The 27,013-nt window shown below is 43.7% G+C and overlaps 1 protein-coding gene across 2 annotated transcripts in view; it reads left to right on the top strand.

Moving 5' to 3' along the window:
- Positions 1–27,013, top strand: part of DPP10 (dipeptidyl peptidase like 10) — an 876,126-nt gene that overhangs the window by 425,386 nt on the left and 423,727 nt on the right. The window contains exon 1 of one of the 2 annotated variants that reach the window (XM_084642968.1): positions 11,782–12,602. The exons of the other annotated variant lie outside the window; for it this stretch is intronic. Within the exon in view, the coding sequence (XP_084499094.1) occupies positions 12,528–12,602 (75 nt within the window). The 5' untranslated portion in view covers positions 11,782–12,527. Of the gene's footprint in view, positions 1–11,781; positions 12,603–27,013 lie in introns of those variants that run through there. 2 annotated transcript variants of the gene reach the window in all.

Genomic DNA, 27,013 nt, shown 5'->3' with positions numbered 1-27,013 from the left:
TGATACAGGAAACCAAATTACTAGGTAGAAGATTGAGGCAGATTGATTGTTGGATTTGATTGAGTGGCCAGCACAGCACTTGTGGATGGGTAAAAGGAGATAGGCATGTCACTCATTCCCTTGCTGCTGTGACATTAATCCCAGTGTTGGGGAAGGGATGGGAGTCATTGCGATCCCTGTCTAACAACTGAGGATGGCTGCCTCAGATACAAGGACTCCAATTTGTTAGTCTTTAAGGTGCCACAAGGACTCCTCTTTGTTTATACCTGAACTATTGGTTGATGCAGCCAAATCTTTGTCCGGGGGAACAGTTGAATCTGTCATCCTCTGCACAGCCATTTTTCCCAAATGTATTTTCAGTCATTCACATCCTGGAAAATGTGTGGTTGAAAGTTATTAACAGTGAATGATAAAGCAAAAATTAAAATTGCATTAATCCTGGGTTGATTATAAGACTATCTCCACTTACATGTCAGTGGAGGAGCAAGAGGCACATTGCAGCCTAGACTCCTAGAGTTCTGGTAAAGTTATACCACACCCTCCATATCTGCTATGTAGTATATGCTTGTCCCTGACCCGCTCATAGGATGAAATGGCATTATAAATATATTGAAACAGGCTGTGAGAGATTATAGCTGGTTGGGAATAAAAACATAAAACCAACTTTTTCTTTCTTTCAAAAAAACCAAAACAAAAAACCACAGAACTTGTTGAGCTCTTTCTAACTAGCTTTGTCAGAGACCGAAAACTGCTATGAACTAATGAAATCCAACTGGCAAGCAATGATAGACACAGCACTTCTCCGAGACTACTTTAAGGCATAGGTGAAGTTGGAGTTTGTGGGATTCAAATGATTAACATGGGGCACTTTGACCATCCTATTGCACACGTCTTTGTACATCTTTTTGTATTGGAAGGTGACATAGCATAACTTCTGAATTCATAAATTATTCAGTAACAAGAAGCAGATGTCATGGGGATGACACTATGATTTGTGTCCTTTTGTAATAAATTATTCCTTCGAGCACTTCTCAAAGACACATGCTGGTGTGCACTGATTGTGCATTTTATTGGTTAAAGGGTGGTATTTTGAAATGTAGCTTGGCTCTGTTTGCATTAGTGCTGAAATATTTGCATATGTATTTAATACGTACTGTGATCTTTCTTGTTGGAATATATTTGCATTCATTTGTATTAACTCAATGTTTGCATTGATTGTTTTTCTAAAACAAGGCAAGAAGAGAAAAACATGTTTATAATTTATTCACAAAGAAAATAGGCTTTCAGTAGAACAGCTATTTGAATATAATGTATTTTTGAATACAGAGGACAATTTGGTTTTTTTTTCCTCTACCAGCAAGAGAATTTCCTCAACCACATAGTTCAGTTGTTCTAAAAGAGTCATTTAAGAGCATGCTGTACAAAAATATGTTCTTCCAGAACCTCAGCTGGTACAAATCACAGTAGCTCCACTGAGTTGAATGAAGCTACATTCATTTACACCAGCTGAGGATCTGGACTACTATTTTCTTTAATTCTTGCAGACTCACAGATCTCCTTAAAAACACTATAAAAATGACAGCATTCAGCTATGCTCATTGGTTTTTGAGGTTGCATTAGAATCATAGAATATCAGGGTTGGAAGGGACCTCAGGAGGACATCTAGTCCAACCCCCTGCTCAAAGCAGGGCCAGTCCCCAATTAAATCATCCCAGCTGGGGCTTTGTCAAGCCTGACCTTAAAAATTTCTAAGGAAGGAGATTCCACCACCTCCCTAGGTAACGCATTCCAGTGTTTCTCCACCCTCCTAGTGAAAAAGTTTTTCCTAATATCCAACCTAAATCTCCCCCACTACAACTTGAGACCATTACTCCTTGTCCTGTCATCCGCTACCACTGAGAATAGTCTAGATCCATCCTCTTTGGAACCCCCTTTCAGGTAGTTGAAAGCAGCTATCAAATCCCCCCTCATTCTTCTCTTCTGCAGACTAAACAATCCCAGTTCCCTCAGCCTCTCCTCATAAGTCATGTGTTCCAGTCCCCTAATCATTTTTGTTGCTCTCCGCTGGACTCTCTCCAATTTTTCCACATCCTTCTTGTAGTGTGGGGCCCCAAACTGGACACAGTACTCCAGATGAGGCCTCACCAATGTCGAATAGAGGAATAACACGTCCACTGCTTTCCCCTCATCCACAGAGCCAGTTATTTCGTCATAGAAGGCAATTAGATTAGTGAGGCATGACTTGCCCTTGGTGAATCCATGCTGACTGTTCCTGATCACTTTCCTCTCATGTAAGTGCTTCAGAATTGATTCCTTGAGGACTTGCTCCATGATTTTTCCAGGGACTGAGGTGAGGCTGACTGGCCTGTAGTTCCCAGGATCCTTCTTCTTCCCTTTTTTAAAGATGGGCACTACATTAGCCTTTTTGCAGTCATCCAGGATTTCCCCGGATCGCCATGAGTTTTCAAAGATAATGACCAATGGCTCTGCAATCACATCCGCCAACTCCTTTAGCACTCTCGGATGCAACTCGTCCGGCCCCATGGACTTGTGCACGTCCAGCTTTTCTAAATAGTCCCTAACCACTTCTTTCTCCACAGAGGGCTGGTCACCTCCTCCCCATGCTGTGCTGCCCAGTGCAGTAGTCTGGGAGCTGACCTTGTTCGTGAAGATAGAGGCAAAAAAAAGCATTGAGTACATTAGCTTTTTCCACATCCTCTGTCACTAGGTTGCCTCCCTCATTCAGCAAGGGGCCCACACTTTCCTTGACTTTCTTCTTGTTGCCAACATACCTGAAGAAACCCTTCATGTTACTCTTAACATCTCTTGCTAGCTGCAACTCCAGATGTGATTTGGCCTTCCTGATTTCACTCCTGCATGCCAGAGCAATATTTTTATACTCATCCCTGGTCATTTGTCCAATCTTCCACTTCTTGTAAGCTTCTTTTTTTGTGTTTAAGATCAGCAAGGATTTCACTGTTAAGCCAAGCTCGTCGCTTGCCATATTTACTATTCTTTCTACACATCGGGATGGCTTGTCCCTGTAACCTCAATAAGGATTCTTTAAAATAAAGCCAGCTCTCCTGAACTCCTGTCAAGGTTCCTTTTTATATTTATGACAACTCCTTTCCCCCTCATGTTATTCTCCCAGGGGGATCTTGCCCATCAGTTCCCTGAGAGAGTCAAAGTCTGCTTTTCTGAACTCCAGGGTCCGTATTCTGCTGCTTTCCTTTCCTCCTTGTGTCAGGATCCTGAACTTAACCATCTCATGGTCACTGCCTCCCAGGTTCCCATCCACTTTTGCTTCCTCTACTAATTCTTCCCAGTTTGTGAGCAGCAGGTCAAGAAGAGCTCTGCCTCTAGTTGGTTCCTCCAGCACTTGCACCAGGAAATTGTCCCCTACATTTTCCAAAAACTTCCTGTATTGTCTGTGCACCGCTGTATTGCTCTCCCAGCAGATATCAGGGTGATTGAAGTCTCCCATGAGGATACATTACTTTCATGTATTTTACATTTTATTTTTATAATTCACAAGATTTCTTTTTACCAATGTACTGTAGTTTAACAGGAGTTAGGAAAGGTGAACATTGATAAGATGTGATTTCAATAGTGATACAAGGGAAATAAATCAACCCTTAAACCATCTGTGATCTTTGTGGATTTCATAAACTGAGCTACATCAGGGCTATAGATAGTAAGGTAGGATTGGTGATTCAGAAGATGCATTAAGGTACAAGGGGCGCTGCTGCTGGTGAGTAAGCTATAAAACTGGGGTTTTGACTACCTGAGGCCTTTAAAAATCCCATGGACTTTGTGTGATAATAGAAGTGAATTCATAGGCACTGATTTCCCCTCTGCCCCGCCCCGCCCCCTTCCTACCCCCATTCTACCCCTTTCCCCCAAGTCCCTGCCCTCCCTCTTCTCCACCTCCTCCCCTGAGCACACCTCGTTCCCGCTCCTTCCCCTCCATACCGGAAAGACCTAAGCGCCACCAAACAGCTGTTAAATGGCGGGGGGCTGGAAGCACTGAGGGGGAGGAGCAGTGATGCAGCACACTCGGGGAGAAGGAGGTGAGGAGGGGGGAGGTTGGCTGCTGGTGGGTGTGGAGCACCCTCTAATTTTTCCCCGTGGGTGCTCCAGCCCCAGAGCACCCACGGAGTCAGCTCCTATGGAAGTGATAGCTCTGGTGTCCAGACCAAATTCCAGGTGAACAATTATATTTTCTCACCAGATTTCCCTATAGTTTCATTTGGACGAGGTATTCTTCGCTCTGCACCCTGACCTGTTAGTAGATTTTCTGTGCAATTTTTAAAGGCTCAAAATTTCACTCGTGGTCTAAGTGATCCAATTCCTGGCCCTAATGCTGACACAACTTTCATAGAATCATAAAACTGGAAGGGACCTCAGGAGGTCATCTAGTCCAGTCCCCTGCACTTGTGGCAGGACTAATTATCTAGACCATTCCTGACAGGTGTTTGTTTAACCTGCTTTTAAAAGTGTTCAATGACGGAGATTCTACAACCTCTCTAGGCAATTTATTCCAGTGCTTAACCAACCTGACAGTTAGGAAGTTTTTCTTAATGTCCAACCTAAACCTCCCTTGCTACAATTTAAGCCCACTGCTTCTTGTCCTATCCTCAGAGGATAAGAAAAAAAAATTTTTTTCCCCATCCTCCTTGTCACAACCTTTTACATACTTGAAAACTGTTATCATCTCCCCTCTCAGTCTTCTCCTTTCCAGACTAAACAAATGCACTTTTTTCAATCTTCCCTCACAGGTCATGTTTTCTAGACCTTTAATCATTTTTGTTGCTCTTTCCTGGACTCTCTCCACTTTGTCCACATCCTTCCTGAAATATGGCACCCAGAACTGGACACAACACTCCAGTTGAGGTCTAATCAGAGCGGAGTGGAGCGGAAGAATTACTTCTTGTCTTGCTTACAACACTCCTGCTAGTACATCCCAGAATGATGTTCTCTTTTTTTTACAACACTGTTACACTGATTCATATTTAGACTGTGGTCCACTATGACCCCCAAGTCCCTTTCCACAGTACTCCTTGCTAGGTAGTCATTTCCCATTTTGTATGTTTGCAACTGATTGCTCCTTCCTAAGTGGCGTACTTTGCATTTGTCCTTATTCAATTTCATCCTATTTATTTCAGACCATTTCTCCAGTTTGTCCAGATCATTTTTGAATTTTAATCCTATCTTCCAAGCACTTGCAACCCCTCCCAGCTTGGTATCGTCCACAAATTTTATAAGTGTATGCTGTATGCCATTATCTAAACCATTGATGAAAATATTGAACAGAACCGGACCCAGAACTAATCCTTGTGGGACCCCTTTCGTTATGCCCTTCCACTGATAACTACTCTCTGGGAATGGTTTTCCAGCCAGTTTTGCACCCACCTTATAGTAGCTCCAACTAGGTTGCATTTCCCTAGTTTATTTACTAGTTCATTTACGTAAATGAAAGTTTTAACTGCATAATTGCACAGTGGAATCCAATGTTTGTAAAGTGTCTTGGAATCTTTGGCTAAAAAGGCTGTATTAAGTATCATTTATTAACAAATACTAAATGGCGCTAAGCAGAATACACTCTACTTTACCATTGTTCGTCTTGCCACTGATAAGAAAACAACACTGAGAAGAAATATTTTTTATTTTAAATGCATCCACTGTGGCTTGATCTCAACAAGGGGCAAAATTGTGTAGCGACTTACACAGTGGAGTAAACTTAGCTTTCAGCTGCAAGTTAGTTAGCAAATGGATGTGAGTAGCAAAGGAATATAACACACCAATGAAGCATTGTATGGATGTCTAATTTTAGAGAAAATTAAGTTCCATGAAGGAGGACAGAAGGGGGGAAGTACATAAGGATAAAGAACAGTGGGCTAGCCAAATAGAGGGAACATCCCACCTAAATCTCTCCTGCAATTTTTCATGCAACTAAAAGAAGGGTGTAATAAAAAACCTGCAGCAATGTAGACATTGCTCTTGGCAGCGCCCTGTTCTGTTCCCATTTTTGAACTGGGCCCATATGGGAGAAATAAAGAAGATATACACAATCTATTTTCAATTCATATTAAAAAATATGGCTTTTAGAGTCTCTTCCTGTTCCACGATACCTTTGACTGATGGGCTGAAGGCCTGATTCTTCCCTTCCTCACCGCATTTCTAGTAATTTCTATCCTTGCAAAGTGGTAAATGGTGGTACACCCACTTTGCAAAGGTGCAAATGGCTGGGAAAGTAGCAGAGAATCAGGCCTTGCATCTTCTTGAGATTGCATCTGGCTGGGGTAATCTATAATCAGTAGATCTGATTCTGTTCTCCCAGACACTAGTGTAAATTAAGGGTAACTCCATTTCAGTCAGTGAAGTTGCACTGGTCCATCTGAATGCAAAATCAGGCCCAGTATGTTAGCTGTAACTTTCTCTGAGCTGACATTACTCTACTCTAAAAGAAAAAGTGAGACAATGCCACATAGCAGGCTGAACAGTACATATGTTAAGAATGAGTTTGTAGAAAATGCTTGCAGTTTTTAGTAACTCCTACTGAACTTTTGAGAATTGATTTTGCAATATACAAACAGATCAGTAACAGATGCTGACATGATTTTTACAGTTGAAATGCTAAAATATTAAACTAGGAATAATTTTATGAACTCCATCAGAGCTACCTTCAAATGTTTGTGTATAGAGATTGCCTGTCTACTTAATGCCCTCCAATAAACATAGTTAGCAATGGGATGAAACTGTGGTGTGACTAGAATAGATTCACCCTTCGAAATCAAAAATCTGTGCTATTATCAAGATAAAAAGAAATGAGGGTGATCATACATGTTATATATTATATTACACAATGCAATTTAGGTGATACATTTTATGTCCATGTCCTCATATAGAATAGAGGAGAGACCTGCAAAGCAACTGCCTTTCTACCAATAATGAAAAGCCATTCTTACTGATAAGATGTACCTTTGCAGACTAAGTCTAAACCTGCACTCTCTGTGCTGGCAACCCTGCCCCCAGGAAGTAAGGCAATTGCAGTATTGCCTGCTGTCACAGCTTCAGCAAAAGTGTACCTCTATTCCCCCTCTATGGTCCCTCAAGTGCACCCACTTAAAGGTTCCTGGATCCCAGCCATCACTTCTTTTGCACCAAGACCTGTCTCTCACTCTCTCATGACTGGGTTTCTCCAAGCTGCATATTTCCTTGCCTACACTGATATTCCTACCCATCCAGACTTCCTAAACAGGCCGGTGGCTATGCTTTGCTTTCTTGCTGAAGGTTATGAAAAGTGTAATTGTCTGCAGTGACAAGTTACCACACAGCTCTTTCTAAGCAAGCACATTTATTCTTAAGGTGAAAGCACTACTGAAAAAACAACATAAATACTGCACACTAACATGACTGTTACTCCTACGTCATTCATTTTAGGATTGTCTCTAGTCTAAAATGTGTGTCTGAGGTGTAAGTTGATAGTCACCTGAACCAACCTGTGGACCTCATTGCCAGAGGGGATGTTGTGAAGGCAAAAAGTATAACTGGGTTCAAAGAAGAATTAAATAAGTTTATGGAGGATACCATAAGGTTACATCTTTAACTATCAATGGCTGTTAGCCAAGATGGTTAGAGATGCAGTCCCCATGCTCTGGGTGTCCCTAAACCGCTGATTGTCAGAGGCTGGATCACTTGATGATTGCCCTGGTCTGCTCATGCTTTCTGATGCATTTTGCACTGTTCACTGTCAGAAGACAAAATACTGGTTTAGATGGACCAGCGTTTCTCAAACTGGGGTCCACCGGCCCCACTGAGAAACTTCTCCCCCTCCCTCCCAACATGCCACAGAACAGGCTTCCTACCTGCCCTGGCCCTGTGCTGCTCCCAGAAATAGCCAGCATATCCGTGCAGAGATTCCTTCCCCCCCCCCCCCCCCCCCCCCCCCGGAGTCACTGCCAGAGGGATGTGCCAGTCGCTTTCGGGAGCTGCCTGAGGTAAGCACCACCGGGCCAGAGCCCTCACTCCCTCCCACACCGCAACCTCCTGCCCCAGCCCAGAGCTTGCACCCAAACTCCTTCCCAGAGCCTGCACCTAACACCCCCTCTGGCACCCCAAACCCCTGCCTCAGCCTGGTGAAAGTGAGTGAGGGTGTGGGGAAGGGATGGAGTGAGCAGGGTGTGTGGCCTCAGAGAAGGAGCAGGGCAGCAACATGGCCTCAGGAAAGGGGCAGGGCAAGGCTGAGTGGGGGGACTTGGGGGTCCATGAAAAATTTTAAATCAAAAGGGGGGTCCTCAGGTTGCTAAAGTTTGAGAACCGCTGAGATAGACCATTGTTCTGACCCAGTATGGCTATTCTTACCTTTGGTCCTGATCAGTCAGATTATTATTATTTATTTATTTGCATCACTATAGTGTCTAGGTGCTTTGGATGTGGACTTCTGAATTTTGATTCAGAAAAAAAACCAGTCACATAGAACTGAAAAGTGTCAATTTGTTTTGTATCCTCAAAACATTAGCAGCATGACTAATGCAGCATGAACCAACATTTGTAAAGGTATTTTTAAAGTAATGATAAAGGGTATAATCCATTGATATAATTGGGAGTCTTTCAACTGATGTCTAGGATCTTTAGATCAGGCCTAAACTGCATGGGGCCTGATCCTGCAACCTTTATAAAAAAAAAATCCTGATTTAAGCAAGTAGTTCTATTGATTGAGGGTGTTCCCGAGAAGGCAACATGCATGCCCTTTTACAAAACTGACACTGCAAATCTTACACTACCTGAATGATAAAACCAAGCAAGTCAGAATACATGTGATTGGGCTTTGATTAGTACAGCTGCATCCAGCAAGCTGCAATTAAAACTAAATATATTTGTGACTACCACCATCGTTTGCCTCATTGATTAATAGTGGAACTCCAGCAACATGGATGACATTCAAAACAACAAGATTAAAGGAACCAAAACATGGTTTTAACATGCACAATTAAAACTGTAAAATGAAAAACTTATTAATAAAGGGATTCAAGAATTGTTGAAGTAATGCTCACTAGAAATGTACTTTAAGGGGTATGATTATGTAGTTGTGTTTTTTAAGATGAAGGTCCCATTGTGCTATGTCCTGTATGGACAAATAATCTCTGCCTTGGTGAGTTTACAGGTTAGAGATAGGATCAGGGGAAGGGATGCAGTATGAAGGCAAAGTAATAAGGGTGATGATTGACAGATCGATGTCATGTTGATTCATTTTATTTTTCTTTGTCTGTGGTGCATGTGTGATGGGTTTCTTCCTATGCTGCCACCTAGAACTGGGGTACCACTGAGCTCCCTGACCCAACAGCTTGGCCCCCCTTTTACACTGTTTTACTGTGACAAGCTGCAAAGCCCTCTCTAGCCTGCACTTTCACCAGTATGCATATAGGTAGGGACACACCCAGCTGCAGTTACATACAGGCAGGCTCTCTGACCAACCACTGCAAGGGAAGGCTACAGCTAAGGCAACTATCAGCTCTTCAGGCACGTACCCCCTCTGGAGTATAAACCCAAAATGATAACCTCTTGCCCTACACAGGGAACTGTACAGCATAAGCTCATAAAATTCACCCCCTTCGTCAATGGGGAGAGGAATGTGTAACAGCCTTTTGTCCCTGAGTTATGAATTCCACACCGGTTTAGATAGAGCAAAAACAAGTTTATTCTCTAACTACAAAATATAGATTTTAAGTGATAGTAAACAGATCAAAGCATCTTACCTAGCAAATAAACAAACTAAACATAATATACTGAACAGATTGGATATGAATAGCAGTTTCTCACTCAAAGAGATGATGCAAGCAGGCTGCAGATTCTTAAGGGGCAAGCTGCACTTGCTTACAGCTTGGAATGACCAGATGTTCCATTCACAGGCTAAAAATCCCTTTAGTCTGGATCCCACACTTCCCCCAGTTCAGTCTTTGTTCCTCGAGTGTTTCCAGGAGTCTTCTTGAGTGGGAACGAAGAACACCAGATGATGTCCTTCCCGGCCTTGTATAGTTTTGTTTCAAAAGCTTAGTTCCTAGTTCCCAGACCTGTCTGTGGAAAATTGACATCCCAAGAAGGAGTCCAGAGCCACATGGTCTCATCACGTAGAGTCATAGCAGACATCGCTCACAGGCTGTTTGGAGCATACACAGGAAGGCTCCCTAGGTGGAAGATAAGCTTCTCCCAAGGCCTATTGTTTTTCAAATGGCCCATTCCCCACCCACTGTCTAGAATGAAAGCATCTTGTCTAGTGGACATTTCCCAAGGTGTAATTACATTTGAAATGCAGACTATTAATAACTTCAGATACAATTATACATGAATACAAATAAGAATCATATTCAGCAAATCATAACCTTTTCAATGATATCTCACATTACTTATCTTGCATAAAGTACATCATAACTATGTCATGATTATATCATGCCAATATCACCATGAAGAATATGGGGTGCAGTGTCACAGTATGCAGACAAAAAGTGAGGGTGAGGTGGAATGGTGGAGGGGAAAACTTAATAGGAGAATGGGGGTAGGGAAGTTATGGTAATATAGAGCAGTGAGGAAGGAAGGGAGAGAGCAAGGGATAGAGAAGAGAATGAGTTGTTCAGAGATGGGGTGGAAGGGGGAGAGAAGCTGTTGGAATGAACAGAGAGGAAATAAATGTCCAGATTGAAAACCATGGTACATAGTGGCTGATAATCTCACAGTGTTCACAGCATATGCTGCTGTCCCCTTGCTGGATCTCTTGGTGTGAGGGATGGGGAGTGCTGACTAGGTCTTATCCCCATTCCTACTGCCTCGGGCCCTGTGGGGAATGGTGAAGTCTTTGTGTTCCTAGTTGCTGGCTCTGCCCTGGACCTCTGTTTCTCTCACATGTGGTTTGTAGCCGATGCTGCTAAGGGCCTCATCCACCAGTGTGGGTTCCCCCTGATAATTCTGGTAGTGCAACATTGTGAGGCCAAACCTATGGATGGATTAGTTAATGTAGAATTGAGCAAAATACTGCTGAAACCAGGGATAACCAGACAGCTTGGGCCTCATTTTCAGAGGTGTTAAATGCCTGAACCTACCATTGATGTTAGCTAGAGGTGTGGGTGCTGCGTACCTCTATCCAACATTGGACAGCCCAAACACTTGGACCCCCCACAAAGCAGTGGCTTGTGAATAGGCGGGCCTAGACCCATGTAGGTCACTGTGCAGAATCAAGGCTTCTCACCCTAGTTATGTATATTCCCCAGGTGCTGATCCTCAACCCTTCTAGCACCTGATTCTTTCCCTGATAGCTGAAAGAGGGCCAAGTCTCTGGTAGCATAGTTTACACCGGTAAATCCTGTAGAAGGATTAGGGACTAACCCGCCCCCAAACACCTGTGAAGGTGCCCCGCAGCCAAGTAAGCAATATACAGGCTATGTAGATAGTCTCCGATATGACTGTATGAGGGATACAACAAAAAACCTGAGAATTTGATCAATATCCCGAGCTCCAGCCGTGCTTTTCGAGCTGGAAATGGCTGAGGCTGGGACTGCAAACCTCTGGCTGTTTTTTTAACTTTGTGTGTGTGTGTGTGTGTGTGTGTGTGTGTGGCGGGGGGAGGGGGTACAGCTTGTCAGATCCTGTTAAAGCCAGATCCACAGCGCCCTCCTCTCCCCCCCCCCCCCCCCAAAAAAAAAATCCGTCCCATCCTAAACAGCCCAGAAGCAGCTGCTCTTCGCTGCCCAAAGAGAGGATTTACCACAGCTTTGTGGGGCCGGGCTTCCAGGAAGGCGGGTGAAGGCATTTGCAGCGCGGAGCTGGCGGGCTGGTCCAGTGGTGGGCGGCAGGAGCAGCCCGAGACCCGCCCACCCCGCTCCGGCTGGGGGCTCGCAGTGGTCGGCTCCCGCCGAGGAGGGAAGCGGCGGGTGACAGCGGCGCCTTGTTGCTCTGCCGGTCCATTGCTCCAGCTGTGCAGCCAGCGGCGCTCGGCGGCGGGACGCTGCCGCTGCCGGGAGGGGAGAGGCGCTAAGGCGGGGAGCCCCCGGCTCCGGCTCCGGCTCCTCCGCACCTGCCTCGCCAAGGAGGGTTCTTCGGCGAGCCGCCGCCGCCGCCGCTGCTGGAGGGGGCGCGCACACTGCAGTAATGCGAGACCATCCCCTCCTGGCGGGGAAGGGGAAGCCGGCCGAGTCCCAGCCCAGCCAGGTGTTCCGCTTCGGTCTGCGGCTGGCGGCCCAGAGCGCTCAGTGACCCGCCAGCTGGAGTCTCCTCTGCCCCTGGGCGCGCTTCAGACCGCCTGGCTTCAGCCGGAGGGGGGGTTGCGGTAGCTGGAGAGGGGGAGACAGAAGCGGCTGCTCCTTGGTGCTCCTCTTCCTCCCCCCCCCCAGCCCCGGTCATTTTCTGCTGCCGCCGCTTTGCCAGTTCGAGGAGGGCAGGGAAGCTTGTGTCATGCAGTCGGTGCCCAGTGAAAGGTCCCCGAGGCTGAAGTACCCGTGAGAGGAAGTGCAGCGAAATCAAGCCCGCTCTGTGCAATGACAGCCATGAAGGAGCAGCAGGCACCGCCGAACCCGGGCAGCCGGGGGAGCCAGCCCCAGCCGCAAGACCAGGTAAGAGTTTGCAGGAACTGTGCCTTGGGGGGGGGGGGGGGGAAGGTTTCTCCCTCCTTGTCTCCCAGAGAGGCTTGAAGATTAACCTACGTTTCACGTGTGTGCCTCCCCCCGTCTCCATCACTGACTCCGGACGAAGTTGTAGCAAACGGTGGGTAAAAGTAACAGTCTGTGTGGCCAGGAAAACGAGGTGTCGAGAGGGCAAGGGGCTGCCGCCTTGCTCTAGAGGGGAGGGGGACAGGTTGGCTGCTACAGCCGCCGCAAGAAAGAAACGGACCCTTTGCGCCCTGGGGGAGGGGGGCACAGCAGCCTGAGTGGAGTACTTTGTTCCCCTGCAGGCGAAGACTTTGGGGGTGGGGGTGGGGGAGAAGCTCCTTGGACGCATCGTTAGCAGACGAAATTAAGCATTCGAATGACCTTTCCAAGCGTGTGAACGGAGCAGTGAGAGGGACCAGAAGCCTTTTACTTGCGGGGAGGGAGGCTAGAGCTGGAGGAAGATTCAGGGGCTGTGGGAGGTTGTTAATATATATTTTTAAGGAGTCCAGATTTGAAAGGGTCTCCCAGGGTGTCTTGGCTGCGGGGCTGTGTCTGTTTCAGGTGGGCGCTGGAGAATTCAGAATGCAAGTCAGGGCTCCACACTTCGATCATTGCGCTCCGGTATCATTCTAGGCGGTTTGGGTGTCATTTCCAGAGTCTCCCGCCGGAAAATCGTGCAGGACTTTGTGCTCTTGCTTCCCCAAGTTGCATCAAGTGACATACATAGACGAAGTGATCAGTCTCTACAGATGTCATGTTTACATCAATTAGTGGCTCTAAGTGGAGGCTGTCAGCTATTAGGTCATTGGATAATTATTGCACTCCGGAGAGGAGCAGGCTGATACTACCAGAGATGGTGCTGTATGCTCAGGATACGCTGTATGGAGTGGAAATCTATCAACTGCATGAAAAAACTTGTCCACGATATGCATCTGAGGAAGTGAGCTGTAGCTCACGAAAGCTTATGCTCTAATAAATTGGTTAGTCTCTAAGGTGCCACAAGTCCTCCTTTTCTTTTTGCTGGGAAACAGTGTAATTCTTTCCATGTCAGTCACTTTAGCTGCCAAGCGCTGGAAGTGGGGCTGAAAGGAGTGTAATAAGCTTAAACATCCGGTATTGGGGTGCGGGAAACAGTGTAGGTTCTTTTCCTGCTGTCCAGCTAGAAAGCAGAAAGAGCGACCCCTGGATCCGTGGGGAAGGCTAGGGTCTTTAATACTGTGAGATTCCACACCTCTGTTTTGCCGAGTGCTTCCCACATCCCTGTCTGTTCATCCCCTTGGCAAATGTGTGAGCACTTTGGTTTGATGTAGAAGGTGAGAAAGGTTCTTTACTAGCCTGACAAGCGTTACAGCAGCATTTCATCCAGCCTTTTCGAAGTCCTGCCGCTAAAAGCCTCTACACTGAGTTTATGTTAATAAATGGGGCTATTTGGAACGTTATGTGTCTCTTAGTACCATTTTGCAAGCAATTTCAGTGTACAAAGGTTTGCCCAACCAGGGCATGTGTGTTAGCAGAACTAATCTTTCAGCATCACAGAACCTTACGTTTCATTAACAGGCTGCTATTTCTCACTGGTGCTCTTGGATGATGGTACCAGGACGCTAGAAAAAACGGGTCGTGTGAACACTCCCTTATGAAATCTCTGATCACTAACCTGTGACCCCAGATGGTTACTTCTGGTGCTGCAGAGTTTGAAAAGGTGGGAGGGGGAGAGGAGAGCAAAGAACAGACTATAAATGCTGAAAATAGTGCACCTAACCTCATCAGTTTTTAGCGGAGTCCAGCGGATCAGAGATTTTGTATTGCCTGCAAAACACCTGAAATTTTGCAAACTCATAAAGATTCTTTGTGAGGTTGCATTTTCCTTTCTGCTCTCAAGACTGATACGTCCCAATTTGTGCATTTTGAAACCGGCATTTTTCAAAACGTAACCAAGATAAAAATTATAAATCACATTTGTTTCATTATCAGACTAATTGATAGGATTTACGGATATATCAAAGAAGCAATTTATTGGATGAAAAAGCACATTTTGATATTGAAAAATCCCATGTTATAGGTTTATGTGTTAATTTAAGTCTAAGGATCCTATCCTGAATATATTTACCTATGTTTAAGTATGTCAGTAATCCTACTTACTTTAGTGGGGCTACTCGTGTGAGCAAATTTAAGCAAGTGTGCCAGTATTTGGAGGGTTGGGTTTATGTGTATGCATTCTGACATTTTTCTCCTGTGATATTGAACAAAGTATTCCATTTTGGCTGGTTTTGAGGAGGCTTTCAATATTCTGAATAAATTGAATGCATCTGTTATAATAGTTTGAGACAGAATGACTGGGATATTGCTGTCAGCGCTTCCTATTATCTGTACAGAATGATTAAAGTTTACAGTAAGTCAGCTGGTGCAGGCGTTTGTTGCTACTGTATGATCAATCTCAGGCATTCATAGGGCTCTTTAATGTCAATAAAATATTCTGTTTGCTCTCTTTTAGAAGACAGTGCTCTTAGCCAACATCAAAGATGGTTGGATCTAACCACTCACTATAGCTTTATTTTAAATTCACACACAATTGAATTACCAAAATCGCCTTTTGTTGTTGAAAAGCTAGTGATCTTTTTTAAATATCAAAGCAGTTTGTTATATATCAAACCCTATTACTTCCTACTGCCCCGTTACCTTGCACTGAAGAACAGTATTCTGTTCTCTATTAGTTTTAAATAGTTGAAAAGCTTAGGAATATACTTATCATTATTTCACTGCTCTACAGTTTTCAAGCTCTCTTTCAACTAATTTGTAAGTCAATGGAGATAACTGTGATTCTCCCAACTGTATGCAAACATTAAATATAGAAGAGAACAAAGTTTTGCTAGGCTCAGACCAAATCATGTTGTGAAATTCCTGGTTTCCAAGTATTTTTTGCACAGTGCTTAATATTTAGATCACACATAATGGTTTTTCAGAGTTGAATTTTATGTACAGAAGAAGATTATTCTCTTCATTTTAAATGGTAATTGACTACTGAGAAGGTTTTAGGGGTCCAGTCCTGTAGTAGAGCCCATGCAGCATTCAATTGAAGCCAGTGGGGATCCATATGGATTCAAAGATCTGCCCATATGCATCTATCTAGATACTTCATATGGTCTCTGTAAGCATCATTTCTGAGAGTGCCACAATCGTTAACATATTTTTCCTCACAAGACTCCTGCAAGGTAGGGAAGAAGGTCTATCCCCATTTTACAGATGGGGAACTGAGGTCCAGAGAGACTAAGTCCAGGTTTGCACTAGAAACTGCGGTTGGTGTAGTAATGTTGAATTTTTTTGTCATACTTCTATACTAACAAAAGCCTTCGTGTAGACACAGCTTGTATCAGCAAAAGCTGCTTTTGAAGGTATAGTTTATTTTTCTTGTTGAACCAGTATAAACCATACTGGCAAAAGTCCTCCTTTGATGGTATAAGCTGTGTCTATATTAGGAAAGTTTGCTGACATAGCTATGCAGGGAAACAGGAACTTAGGACTGGAAGAGAAATCCTGGGTCATTGAGTCCATACCCTGGCTATTGCAGGCAAAACTGTCATATAAACTCATTCATAAATTTAACAAGCTCTTTCTTAAAACTAGTTAGGTTGTTTGCCCTATGATGCCCGTTGGAAAACTGTGCCAGAATCTCACCCCTCTGATGGCTAGGAAGCTGCTTCTAATTTACATCCTACATTTATTCATGGCCAGTTTATACCTGTTTGTTCTTTTACCAACACTGTCTTTTAGCTGAGAGAGCTCTTCTCCTACCCCTGATGTGTTTATAGAGAGCAATGAAATCTCTCCCTCTCTTCCCTTCCCCCCAGCCTTACCCTTCACTTTGCAAGGCTAAACAAGCCAAGCTATTTTAACCTCTTTTCGTAAGATAGGCCCTTCATTGCCTGCACTTTTTGTAGTGTCAACCTGGCCCAAGTGACGTGCCCAATGCCCCAGAGAAAATCTGTGGTGAAACAAGGAATTGCTTATGGGTCTTCTCCTGCAAACACCTAAGCACAGATATACCTTTACTCATGTGAGTAGTCAGATTGAAGTCAATGGGTTTGCTGCAGTAAGTGTTTTCAGGATTGGGACCTGAGTTATCACTGTAACTTACAACTGGCTGTTACAGAGAATTTCCTGGTTAAAAAAAGGTGTTATTTTACTGAGTGAAACATTAATGGTCACTTAGAAAGAAATTTGGTATAACTTCTTATCGAGCACTTTCCTCAAGAAGGTAGTTGTAAACCAACATTCCCATGGACAAAACATCTAATGACTGTACATCCCTCCCAATCTCTTCGCTTCAGTGTCCCCTCTCCCTTCACTTTTATTTCCACTACCTTGTTCCCTCCTAATTAAACTCATTCTGCTTGAGTCGTTCCTTTTTCTCCCACACTGTTGGTACGTCTACACTGCAGTTGGGTGTGTAGTTATAGCATTTGTAGACATACCCAAGCTACCTTATTCTGTCTAGCTTCTGTACTGGTAGCTGTGAAGTTGTGGCAGCATAGCCTTCAGCACGACCTAGCTACCCCAGTTATTACCCTGTTGTACAGTCCCTAGTGAAGCTGTACTGCTTCAGCTCCACTCCCATTGGTACATGAGCTAGCTACATTCAAGCTGGCTCACGGATGTCTATGCATGCAGCAGTCACACTCATTGATTGCATTATAGGCACACTGTGTGTCTTGTCGATTTTTAAATTGTAGGCTTTTCCGGGCAGAGACCGCCTACTACTTTGTGTTTGTACAAGGCCTAGCACAATGGAACCCCATTTATAGTTGGTCCTTAGGCAAGATTGTAATAAACAATGTTTTTAGAGAGAACTTTGATAAATTAGTCACATTCATTCCAAACCCTTTGTTAAATTATTGCTGCTGTTTATTTCTAAAATTACATTTTTATGTTATTATACTTTATCTGCAGAGGAAAATACCTTTTAAATTACTCTTATTTCCACTGAACTCTGTTTCCTGAAAGCTTGCTTCAGAAATTATTTTAGCTTTCTGAGTTCTACCTGTGTAATACAGCAAATGACTTTGTCAATCTGTAGTTTTTAACAGCTGCCTGCGGTCTTAGACAATAGCTCTTAGTGATCATAAAAAAAAAAAAAAAGCACTGTTTAATAGTCAATAACCACAAAAAATTTGGTACCTGTATAACATGCCAGTTCATGCATATTGCTTTCTTTGCGGATGAAAAACTAAGATAATTCCTATCGGAATTAACATTGTGAGGCGTCAGTCTGTTTATCTAAAAAAAAAAAAAAAGATGATCCACACCACCTGCTGCTGCTTGCTGTTCTTTGTCTGTATGAGCAAAGAGATCTTTGAAAATTTTAATCATTCTCCCTTGAGTCACTATTATTCTCTCACACTTAAGTATTGGTTTTTTAAAATTCAGTTTTAAAATACAGCAAACTAAAATTTTCTCTAGTAGTTCTGAACTGCAGTCCGTTACTGCAACTCTAAGTTAATATATTATTAAAATAGATATGTGAAAGTGAAGTTAATTGTGTGCTATTCTGCTATTATAAGGCAGTTATTGGTTGAGCACAAGAGCTAACTATAACTGTATAATATATAGACAGGCAGAGTCTGCTTTTGCTCCTATGGAAGTCAATGGCAGTATGAGTATTGCCTTTATTGTAAAGTGCAGTGAATTAAAGAGCAAGACATTTAAACACTGCTTTCTCAGGGCTAAGATCTGAAAATTTAAAATGTAGTAAAGCCCCTATTGAGTTCAAATAAATTTGACCTCCAAGGGAGTTTTATCTCTGTATGCATCAAGGTTTAGTTTTCAGTGAATAAAAGGTGAAATAGTCTAATGTCTTTCACGTGTTCCTTCATCATGTTTTAGTGGTTTCCCCAAACTAGGCCCTGATACTGCAAAGAGAAGTAAATTGGTGGACACCTATGCCTGTTCAATGGGTTTCAACGTGGACAGAGGAATCCCCCCACATGGATCTCTTTGCAGGATCAGGGCCTTGGGGGACATATATTTTGTGTTTTGGTGGATGGTTCTGTTAGATTATTTTTCATATTTCTAATTTTTTAAAATAATTGTATGTTGTCTTTCAAAAACTTACAAGACTTTGTGAATTTTTACATTATGTGGTACATGCACACATAGGAGACAGTGGGTGAGCACTGACCTACTTTTAATGTGACAATATTGATCTATTGTAGGTATTCCTACATAAGTACTGGTCTTGAACAAGATCCTGTCTGTTCAGTCAAAATTGTCTTTTCCTGCTTGGATACATAGAAAAACTTGAACTCTTACGTTACACACTAACCACAGTTTCAGCAAACTTGGAAACTTGTAAGATTTAGTGCTTTGTGTAAAAGGTATTCAGCTCCAGGTAATGATTGTCTCAGAAATTCTTTCCATATGCTGTGTGTGTTTGTGTTTTGAGTGTGCTTAGGATTGAAATAAGAAATGCTCTTACAGTACAAAATCAAAAGTGACTTCACATTTCTCCAAGTTTCTGTAGCTAGCTGTGTTTTTGACTTGTAATACTATTGTGATATATCAAATGTATTGATTTTTGTGGGTCAATACAAAGTCAGGTACATCTGGGTTCTAAGGTGGAAAAATGAGGAAAAGTGGAAAAAATAAAGTTCTTTTATTATCCCCAGAATTTTATGACAACAGTTAAGATTTAGATTCAGATTCCATTTCTTACACCAGATGTGAGTGAGCCATGCCATTTCCATGCTGAAGACAGAGAGGAAATATTACAAACCTAGATTATGTGGTCAAGTATATGAACGGCAACCCAAGAAGTTTATTTGAATTTGCATTAATAATCCTGCTACAAGGTTAGAACTATATTTTTCAAGCTCTACATGCAGGAATTGAGAATTAGGGGACTGCATAGAGCAAGTGAATATTGAAATAGTTTACTCTGCCTTGAATTACCTCCCTCCTGACAGGTGTCCACGCACCCTTCATTCACAAGTCTGGTTTCATACAAGAGGAGAAGTCAGGGTGTGGGCTGGAGAAAAATAAGCACATTTTTCTTTCCAGGTCCATCTCCTGATCACCTTCCCCAGACGACTACTCTTCATGATTTCAGTGGGACCACTTGCATGAACAGGACAAGCAGGATTGGGCCCTAACTAGCATGACCTGTGTAGGAGCAGGACTATATATGTTGTAAACAGGCTGTTTGTGTCTAGAACCTCAGACATCCTGGGTGCATGCAGAATTCATACCATGGGTATTTAAAATGTGTTGTTGTTGTTGTTTTTTTTTAAATCAGGAGTTCTGAAGCAAACTTTTAAGTGAGTAACTATATAGGGCTTAGTCTTACGGATCTTTCTAAGGTGAACCTCCCATTGACTCGTTGACCTATTGACAATAGGAAAACAAATCAGACTGAAATTCACATACCTATTGCAGAGGGTCCAATACTTGAGCACTTAAGAACAAATTGTCACCCCAGGAACCATGCTGAGTAACTGCACTGCGGAACTCAAAAAGGGCGAGGGGGAAAGGAAGCTGTTGTCTTATGTTACAGAGCAAGAATATAGCTATTAGGCTGAAGGGGCTTTCACTCGCATTTTATAGTCCCTCCAGGCCTGCACAAAAACCCCTTTATCTGTGTTTTTGTTTCCATAATAACCTACAGGTAATTCCTATCGAGTAGAACAGTACTATATTTTCTGTTTGTGGGACCCTCTGCCTCTATAGAGGTGGGACTAGGATTTGCCTCTTCACACAGAACTTTAATGGGACTTCTGTGGTGTAGAAGTCTTTGCATGGTTTTTATACGCTGGAACAATTTTTCATTTACAAAGTGTCCAAGTTAGCCCCAGGATCTTGAAAATGTCTGTTATACCATATATGTTCAAATACAATTTCTTTGCCTCTTTTTGGTAGCTTCCCATTTTAAGGTACTGCAGAGGGCAAGCTACTTTGATAATTAATAAGGAGAAGGAAGTGTTTAAGCAAACTAAATTGCTGTTGAATAGTATTCTTTCACTGTATGAAAGTCCTTTTATTAGCTTTGTTTGTTACATTTTAAGGCATTTAAAGGCTTTCATTGATGTTATGAGGAGAAATAATAATTATTCATATAAATTTTCATACTGGTAAAATGTGTGAATTCAATCCCTGAATCAGTATCGGGGCCTGATCACTGAAGTTAATGGAAGTCTTTCCATTGATTTCCATAAGTTTTGCACTAGGCCCCATCTGCTGTAAGTCCGTTTGTATTTGTATTGTACTGTATTTAGTATGTCCTAGTTTATACCGCTCATAATTAACCCTTCTTTCATATTGCACTGACAGAGTTAGACAGGAAGGTGAGTAGCTGCCTTCAAGTCCATTGCCAGAGATGCCCTTAAGTCTTCTGCCAGGAGGTAGCTATAATTTGATGAAAAACTCTTTCTCACTCTTAGAAGACCTATGTCATTTCTCAGTCCATTCAGTAACCATAAAACCTGTGCTGTTTCAAACTCTGCACCTTTTCACTTTAATCATGTAGTTCTTTTATGCTCTACTAAGCTGTATCGAATAATGTTCATGAATATATGATAGTAAAAAGAATAATGCTGATGGTGACTGATGATGATAAATTACAGTATTTATCCATTAGGAAGGACATTGGATGACCTACAGAATTGACGGCTGAAGCTAGAAAACCTTTCCTAATTGTTCTTAACACTGTTAGGAACTTGAACATAACTTACTGTATAGAGATTCTGTACACAATGAGTGATTCAAACCAAGATAAAAGCCCTCTGACACTTTGAGACTGTTGTATAAGATGATCAATTATCAAGTATAAAATTGCCTATTGATTTAAAAAAATAGAAATTACTTTAATAGAGCTGGTGGAACATGCTGTTTCATTGATGTGGACATGTTTTGTGGAGATATATCTGATTTTTTTGTGGCATGGCAGAGATGGAAGGGAAGAGAGAGCAAAGATGACAAACTTGTTCTGTAGCTTAGTAGTTAGGGCACTAGACTAGGATGAGGCAACCCTAGGTTCAAATCACTGCTGTAGCTGAGTGAGAATAGGCTGGGATAAAAAAAACTGCTCTGAATCAGGCAGAGAAGCAGGGACTTGAACCTGGGTCTCCTACATCCCAGGCCAGACATGCTGAAAAGCTTAATCTTTGAGCCAAAATGGACATTTTGACACACTTCTGTTTTTTTGCATTTAAGATATTTTGGTATCGTTCCCATGCAGAACAAAACCAAACTTCAAAACCTCAAAAGTTGCAGTGACATGGAACTGTCATCCTCTAGCCATCTCTACCCTTTAAAGATTTAGTAGAGTGTCTAGGGTAATATTTGCAATTCCCATTCATTTGAAAAGGCAAAGTGTTCTGTAGACTCCCTGAAAAGGAGCTAGGTAAAGGTTAAGACAGATTCTTCTGCAATATGGGTGTGATTTCCAAATACTAGAGGGGAAAATGTTAAGCTTCTTTTATTGTATAAGTTAAATACTGAATGAATACAGAGAACTAAACCAAGCAAACATTACTAATGGGACTGATCATAAATTCTGGGTCTGATCCTGCATTTGTATATGTTACCCTCATCCCTGGACTATACAGTGAATGCTGAGTCCCTCTGTCCCCCACTTTCTGTCTTGAGCACCCCATTGATTGTCCAGGCTAATGAACTGACATACATGGGGAAAGAGGCTTTCGGAGTCTCTGGATTTTGGCTTAAGTAAAATCTTATCTAAGGACTTACTAGAGTGAGCTTCTTGAATTTCGAGCTTCTCTCTTTCTCTATACAGTAGGGTGTGGGGGGAAAATAATCCTGAGGACATAGGAGCTGAATCCCATGTCCACGACTAATTCTGCTGGAGGGCAGGGTAGGCCAAATGACGACTGTAAATACATCCAAAAGACCACAAAAATCCCGGATGGCTTTAATAATAAAAGTATTGTCCAAGTAGGTGTCTTTTCTGGATAGGAATTAGCTTGCAAGATTGCCTGCTCTTTCTTGGAAGAAATGTACGATATCCCACAGTGTAAAAAGCAACAACATAAAAATCCTGGTGGAATGTTTGTACTAAAGGCCTTCTTGCTCCAAGGCATAGATGATTGTATAGGGTAATTAGATGCTGTCAAGCATAAATATAAATTTAAATCTAGTCAAGGTAATAGACTCTTACAAAGTCAAAGATTCTGAAATAAGGGGGTGGCTATACAAGGAAATTAGTTATAAAATAAGCTTTTTATTTTTTTATATCCAAACTGTATTGCAGGGTAATTGCAGGTGCATTGTTAGGCAGATGCCGTGTTCTGCTCCTGATGTGACTGTATTTCATAGTGGTTGAAGTTCTTGTCTAGAAGCCCACTGTTAATACTCTTAGTCTCAATGAAAGCAGTGGGACTAGTTACATGACTAATTGGTACTAGTACAAGCACATATTTACACTACAATATTTTTTGTAGTTTGTCAATTTGTTAAAAGTTTTTTGGGGTCCCACAGGATGGAAGGCAATTTTATAAATGCAAATTGTAATCAGACTTTTTGTGAAAGTGGTTTGTATTATCGTTCTGGAGATTCTGTGCTCTGGTCTACACTAGGACTGTAGGTCGAATTTAGCAGCATTAAATCGATGTAAACCTGCACCTGTCCACACGATGAAGCCCTTTATTTCGACTTAAAGGGCTCTTAAAATCGATTTCCTTACTCCACCCCTGACAAGTGGATTAGCGCTTAAATCGGCCTTGCCGGCTCGAATTTGGGGTACTGTGGACACAATTCGACGGTATTGGCCTCCGGGAGCTATCCCAGAGTGCTCCATTGTGACTGCTCTGGACAGCACTCTCAACTCAGATGCACTGGCCAGGTAGACAGGAAAAGAACCACGAACTTTTGAATCTCATTTCCTGTTTGGTCAGCGTGGCAAGCTGCAGGTGACCATGCAGAGCTCATCAGCAGAGGTGACCATGATGGAGTCCCAGAATCGCAAAAGAGATCCAGCATGGACCGAATGGGAGGTACAGGATCTGATCGCTGTATGGGGAAAGGAATCCGTGCTATCAGAACTCCGTTCCAGTTTTCGAAATGCCAAAACCTTTGTCAAAATCTCCCAGGGCATGAAGGACAGAGGCCTTAACAGGGACCCGAAGCAGTGCCGCGTGAAACTGAAGGAGCTGAGGCAAGCCTACCAGAAAACCAGAGAGGCGAACGGCCGCTCCGGGTCAGAGCCCCAAACATGCCGCTTCTATGATGAGCTGCATGCCATTTTAGGGGGTTCAGCCACCACTACCCCAGCCGTGTTGTTTGACTCCTTCAATGGAGATGGAGGCAACACGGAAGCAGGTTTTGGGGACGAAGAAGATAGCTCACAGCAAGCAAGCGGAGAAACCGGTTTTCCCGACAGCCAGGAACTGTTTCTCACCCTGGACCTGGAGCCAGTACCCCCCGAACTCACCCAAGGCTGCCTCTTGGACCCAGCAGGCGGAGAAGGGATCTCCGGTGAGTGTACCTTTTAAAATACTATACATGGTTTAAAAGCAAGCATGTGAAAGGATTACTTTGCCCTGGCATTCGCGGCTCTCCTGGATGTACTCCCAAAGCCTTTGCAAAAGGTTTCTGGGGAGGGCAGCCTTATTGCGTCCTTCATGGTAGGACACTTTACCACTCCAGGCCAGTAACACGTACTCGGGAATCATTGTACAACAAAGCATTGCAGTGTATGTTTGCTGGCATTCAAACAACACCCGTTCTTTATCTCTCTGTGTTATCCTCAGGAGAGTGAGATATAATTCATGGTCACCTGGTTGAAATAGAGTGCTTTTCTTCAGGAGACACTCAGAGGAGCCCATTCCTGCTGGGCTGTTTGCCTGTGGCTAAACAGAAATGTTCCCCGCTGTTAGCCACAGGGAGGGGGGAGGGTTGAGGGGGTAGCCACGCGGTGGGGGGAGGCAAAATGCGACCTTGTAACGAAAGCACATGTGCTATGTATGTAATGTTAACAGCAAGGTTTACCCTGAAAGAGTGTAGCCACTGTTTTATAAAATGTGTCTTTTTAAATACCGCTGTCCTTTTTTTTTTCTCCACCAGCTGCATGTGTTTCAATGATCACAGGATCTTCTCCTTCCCAGAGGCTAGTGAAGCTTAGAAAGAAAAAAAAACGCACTTGAGATAAAATGTTCTCCGAGCTCATGCTGTCCTCCCACACTGACAGAGCACAGACGAATGCGTGGAGGCAAATAATGTCAGAGTGTAGGAAAGCACAAAATGACCGGGAGGAGAGGTGGCGGGCTGAAGAGAGGGCTGAAGCTCAAATGTGGTGGCAGCGTGATGAGAGGAGGCAGGATTCAATGCTGAGGCTGCTGGTATGCTCCAGTGTATGGTTGAGCTGCAGCAAAGGCAGCTGGAGCACAGACTGCCACAACAGCCCCTGTGTAACCAACCGCCCTCCTCCCCAAGTTCCATAGCCTCCAGACGCAGATGCCCAAGAACGCGGTGGGGGGGCCACCGGCCAACCAGTCACTCCGCCACAGAGGATTGCCCCAAAAAAAGAAGGCTGGCATTCAATAAATTTTAAAGTTGTAAACTTTTAAAGTGCTGTGTGGCATTTTCCTTCCTTCCTCCACCACCCCTCCTGGGCTACCTTGGTAGTCATCCCCCTATTTATGTGATGAATGAATAAAGAATGCATGAATGTGAAGCAACAATGACTTTATTGCCTCTGCAAGCGGTGATCGAAGGGAGGAGGGGAGGGTGGTTAGCTTACAGGGAAGTAGAGTGAACCAAGGGGCGGGGGGTTTCATCAAGGAGAAACAAACAGAACTTTCACAGCGTAGCCTGGCCAGTCATGAAACTGGTTTTCAAAGCTTCTCTGATGCGTACCGCGCCCTCCTGTGCTCTTCTAACCACCCTGGTGACTGGCTGCGCGTAACCAGCAGCCAGGCGATTTGCCTCAACCTCCCACCCTGCCATAAACGTCTCCCCCTTACTCTCACAGATATTGTGGAGCACACAGCAAGCAGTAATAACAGTGGGAATATTGGTTTCGCTGAGGTCTAAGCGAGTCAGTAAACTGCACCAGCGCGCCTTTAAACGTCCAAATGCACATTCTACCACCATTCTGCACTTGCTCAGCCTGTAGTTGAACAGCTCCTGACTACTGTCCAGGCTGCCTGCATACGGCTTCATGAGCCATGGCATTAAGGGGTAGGCTGGGTCCCCAAGGATACATATAGGCATTTCAACATCCCCAACAGTTATTTTCTGGTCTGGGAAGAAAGTCCCTTCCTGCAGCTTTTGAAACAGACCAGAGTTCCTGAAGATGCGAGCATCATGTACCTTTCCCGGCCATCCCACGTTGATGTTGGTGAAACGTCCCTTGTGATCCACCAGAGCTTGCAGCACTATTGAAAAGTACCCCTTGCGGTTTATGTACTCGCCGGCATGGTGCTCTGGTGCCAAGATAGGGATATGGGTTCCGTCTATGGCCCCACCACAGTTAGGGAATCCCATTGCAGCAAAGCCATCCACTATGACCTGCACATTTCCCAGGGTCACTACCTTTGATATCAGCAGATCTTTGATTGCGTGGGCTACTTGCATCACAGCAGCCCCAACAGTAGATTTGCCCACTCCAAATTGATTCCCAACTGACCGGTAGCTGTCTGGCGTTGCAAGCTTCCACAGGGCTATCACCACTCGTTTCTCAACTGTGAGGGCTGCTCTCATCTTGGTATTCATGCGCCTCAGGGCAGAGGAAAGCAAGTCACAAAGTTCCATGAAAGTGCCCTTACGCATGTGAAAGTTTCGCAGCCACTGGGAATCGTCCCAGACCTGCAACACTATGCAGTCCCACCAGTCTGTGCTTGTTTCCCGAGCCCAGAATCAGCGTTCCACAGCATGAACCTGCCCCATTAGCACCATGATGCATACATTGGCAGGGCCCATGCTTTCAGAGAAATCTGTGTCCATGTCCTGATCACTCACTTGCCCGGTATCGCTTTGCCAGGTTCTGGTGCTGCATATACTGCTGGATAATGCGTGTGGTGTTTAATGTGCTCCTAATTGCCAAAGTGAGCTGAGCGGTCTCCATGCTTGCCTTGGTATGGCATCCGCACAGAAAAAAAGGGCGGAACGATTGTCTGCCGTTGCTCTGATGGAGGGAGGGGCGACTGACGACACGGCTTACAGGGTTGGCTTCAGGGAGCTAAAATCAACAAAGGGGGTGGCTTTACATCAAGGAGTATTTCAGGCAGGACTTCACGGAGGGTTCCAATAAGAAATGGTGCACCTAAGTTATTGTTCTTATTGGAACAAGGAGGTTAGCCTGGCCTCTGATTGATACATGGCTAGATTTACCTCGCTGCACCTTCTCTGTGAGTGACTGCAGTGTGACCTAG

This window comes from Lepidochelys olivacea, assembly GCF_965140295.1.
Source record: "Lepidochelys olivacea isolate rLepOli2 genome assembly, chromosome: 11".
NCBI lineage: Eukaryota > Metazoa > Chordata > Testudines > Cheloniidae > Lepidochelys > Lepidochelys olivacea.
This window is presented reverse-complemented; position numbering and strand designations above follow the sequence as displayed.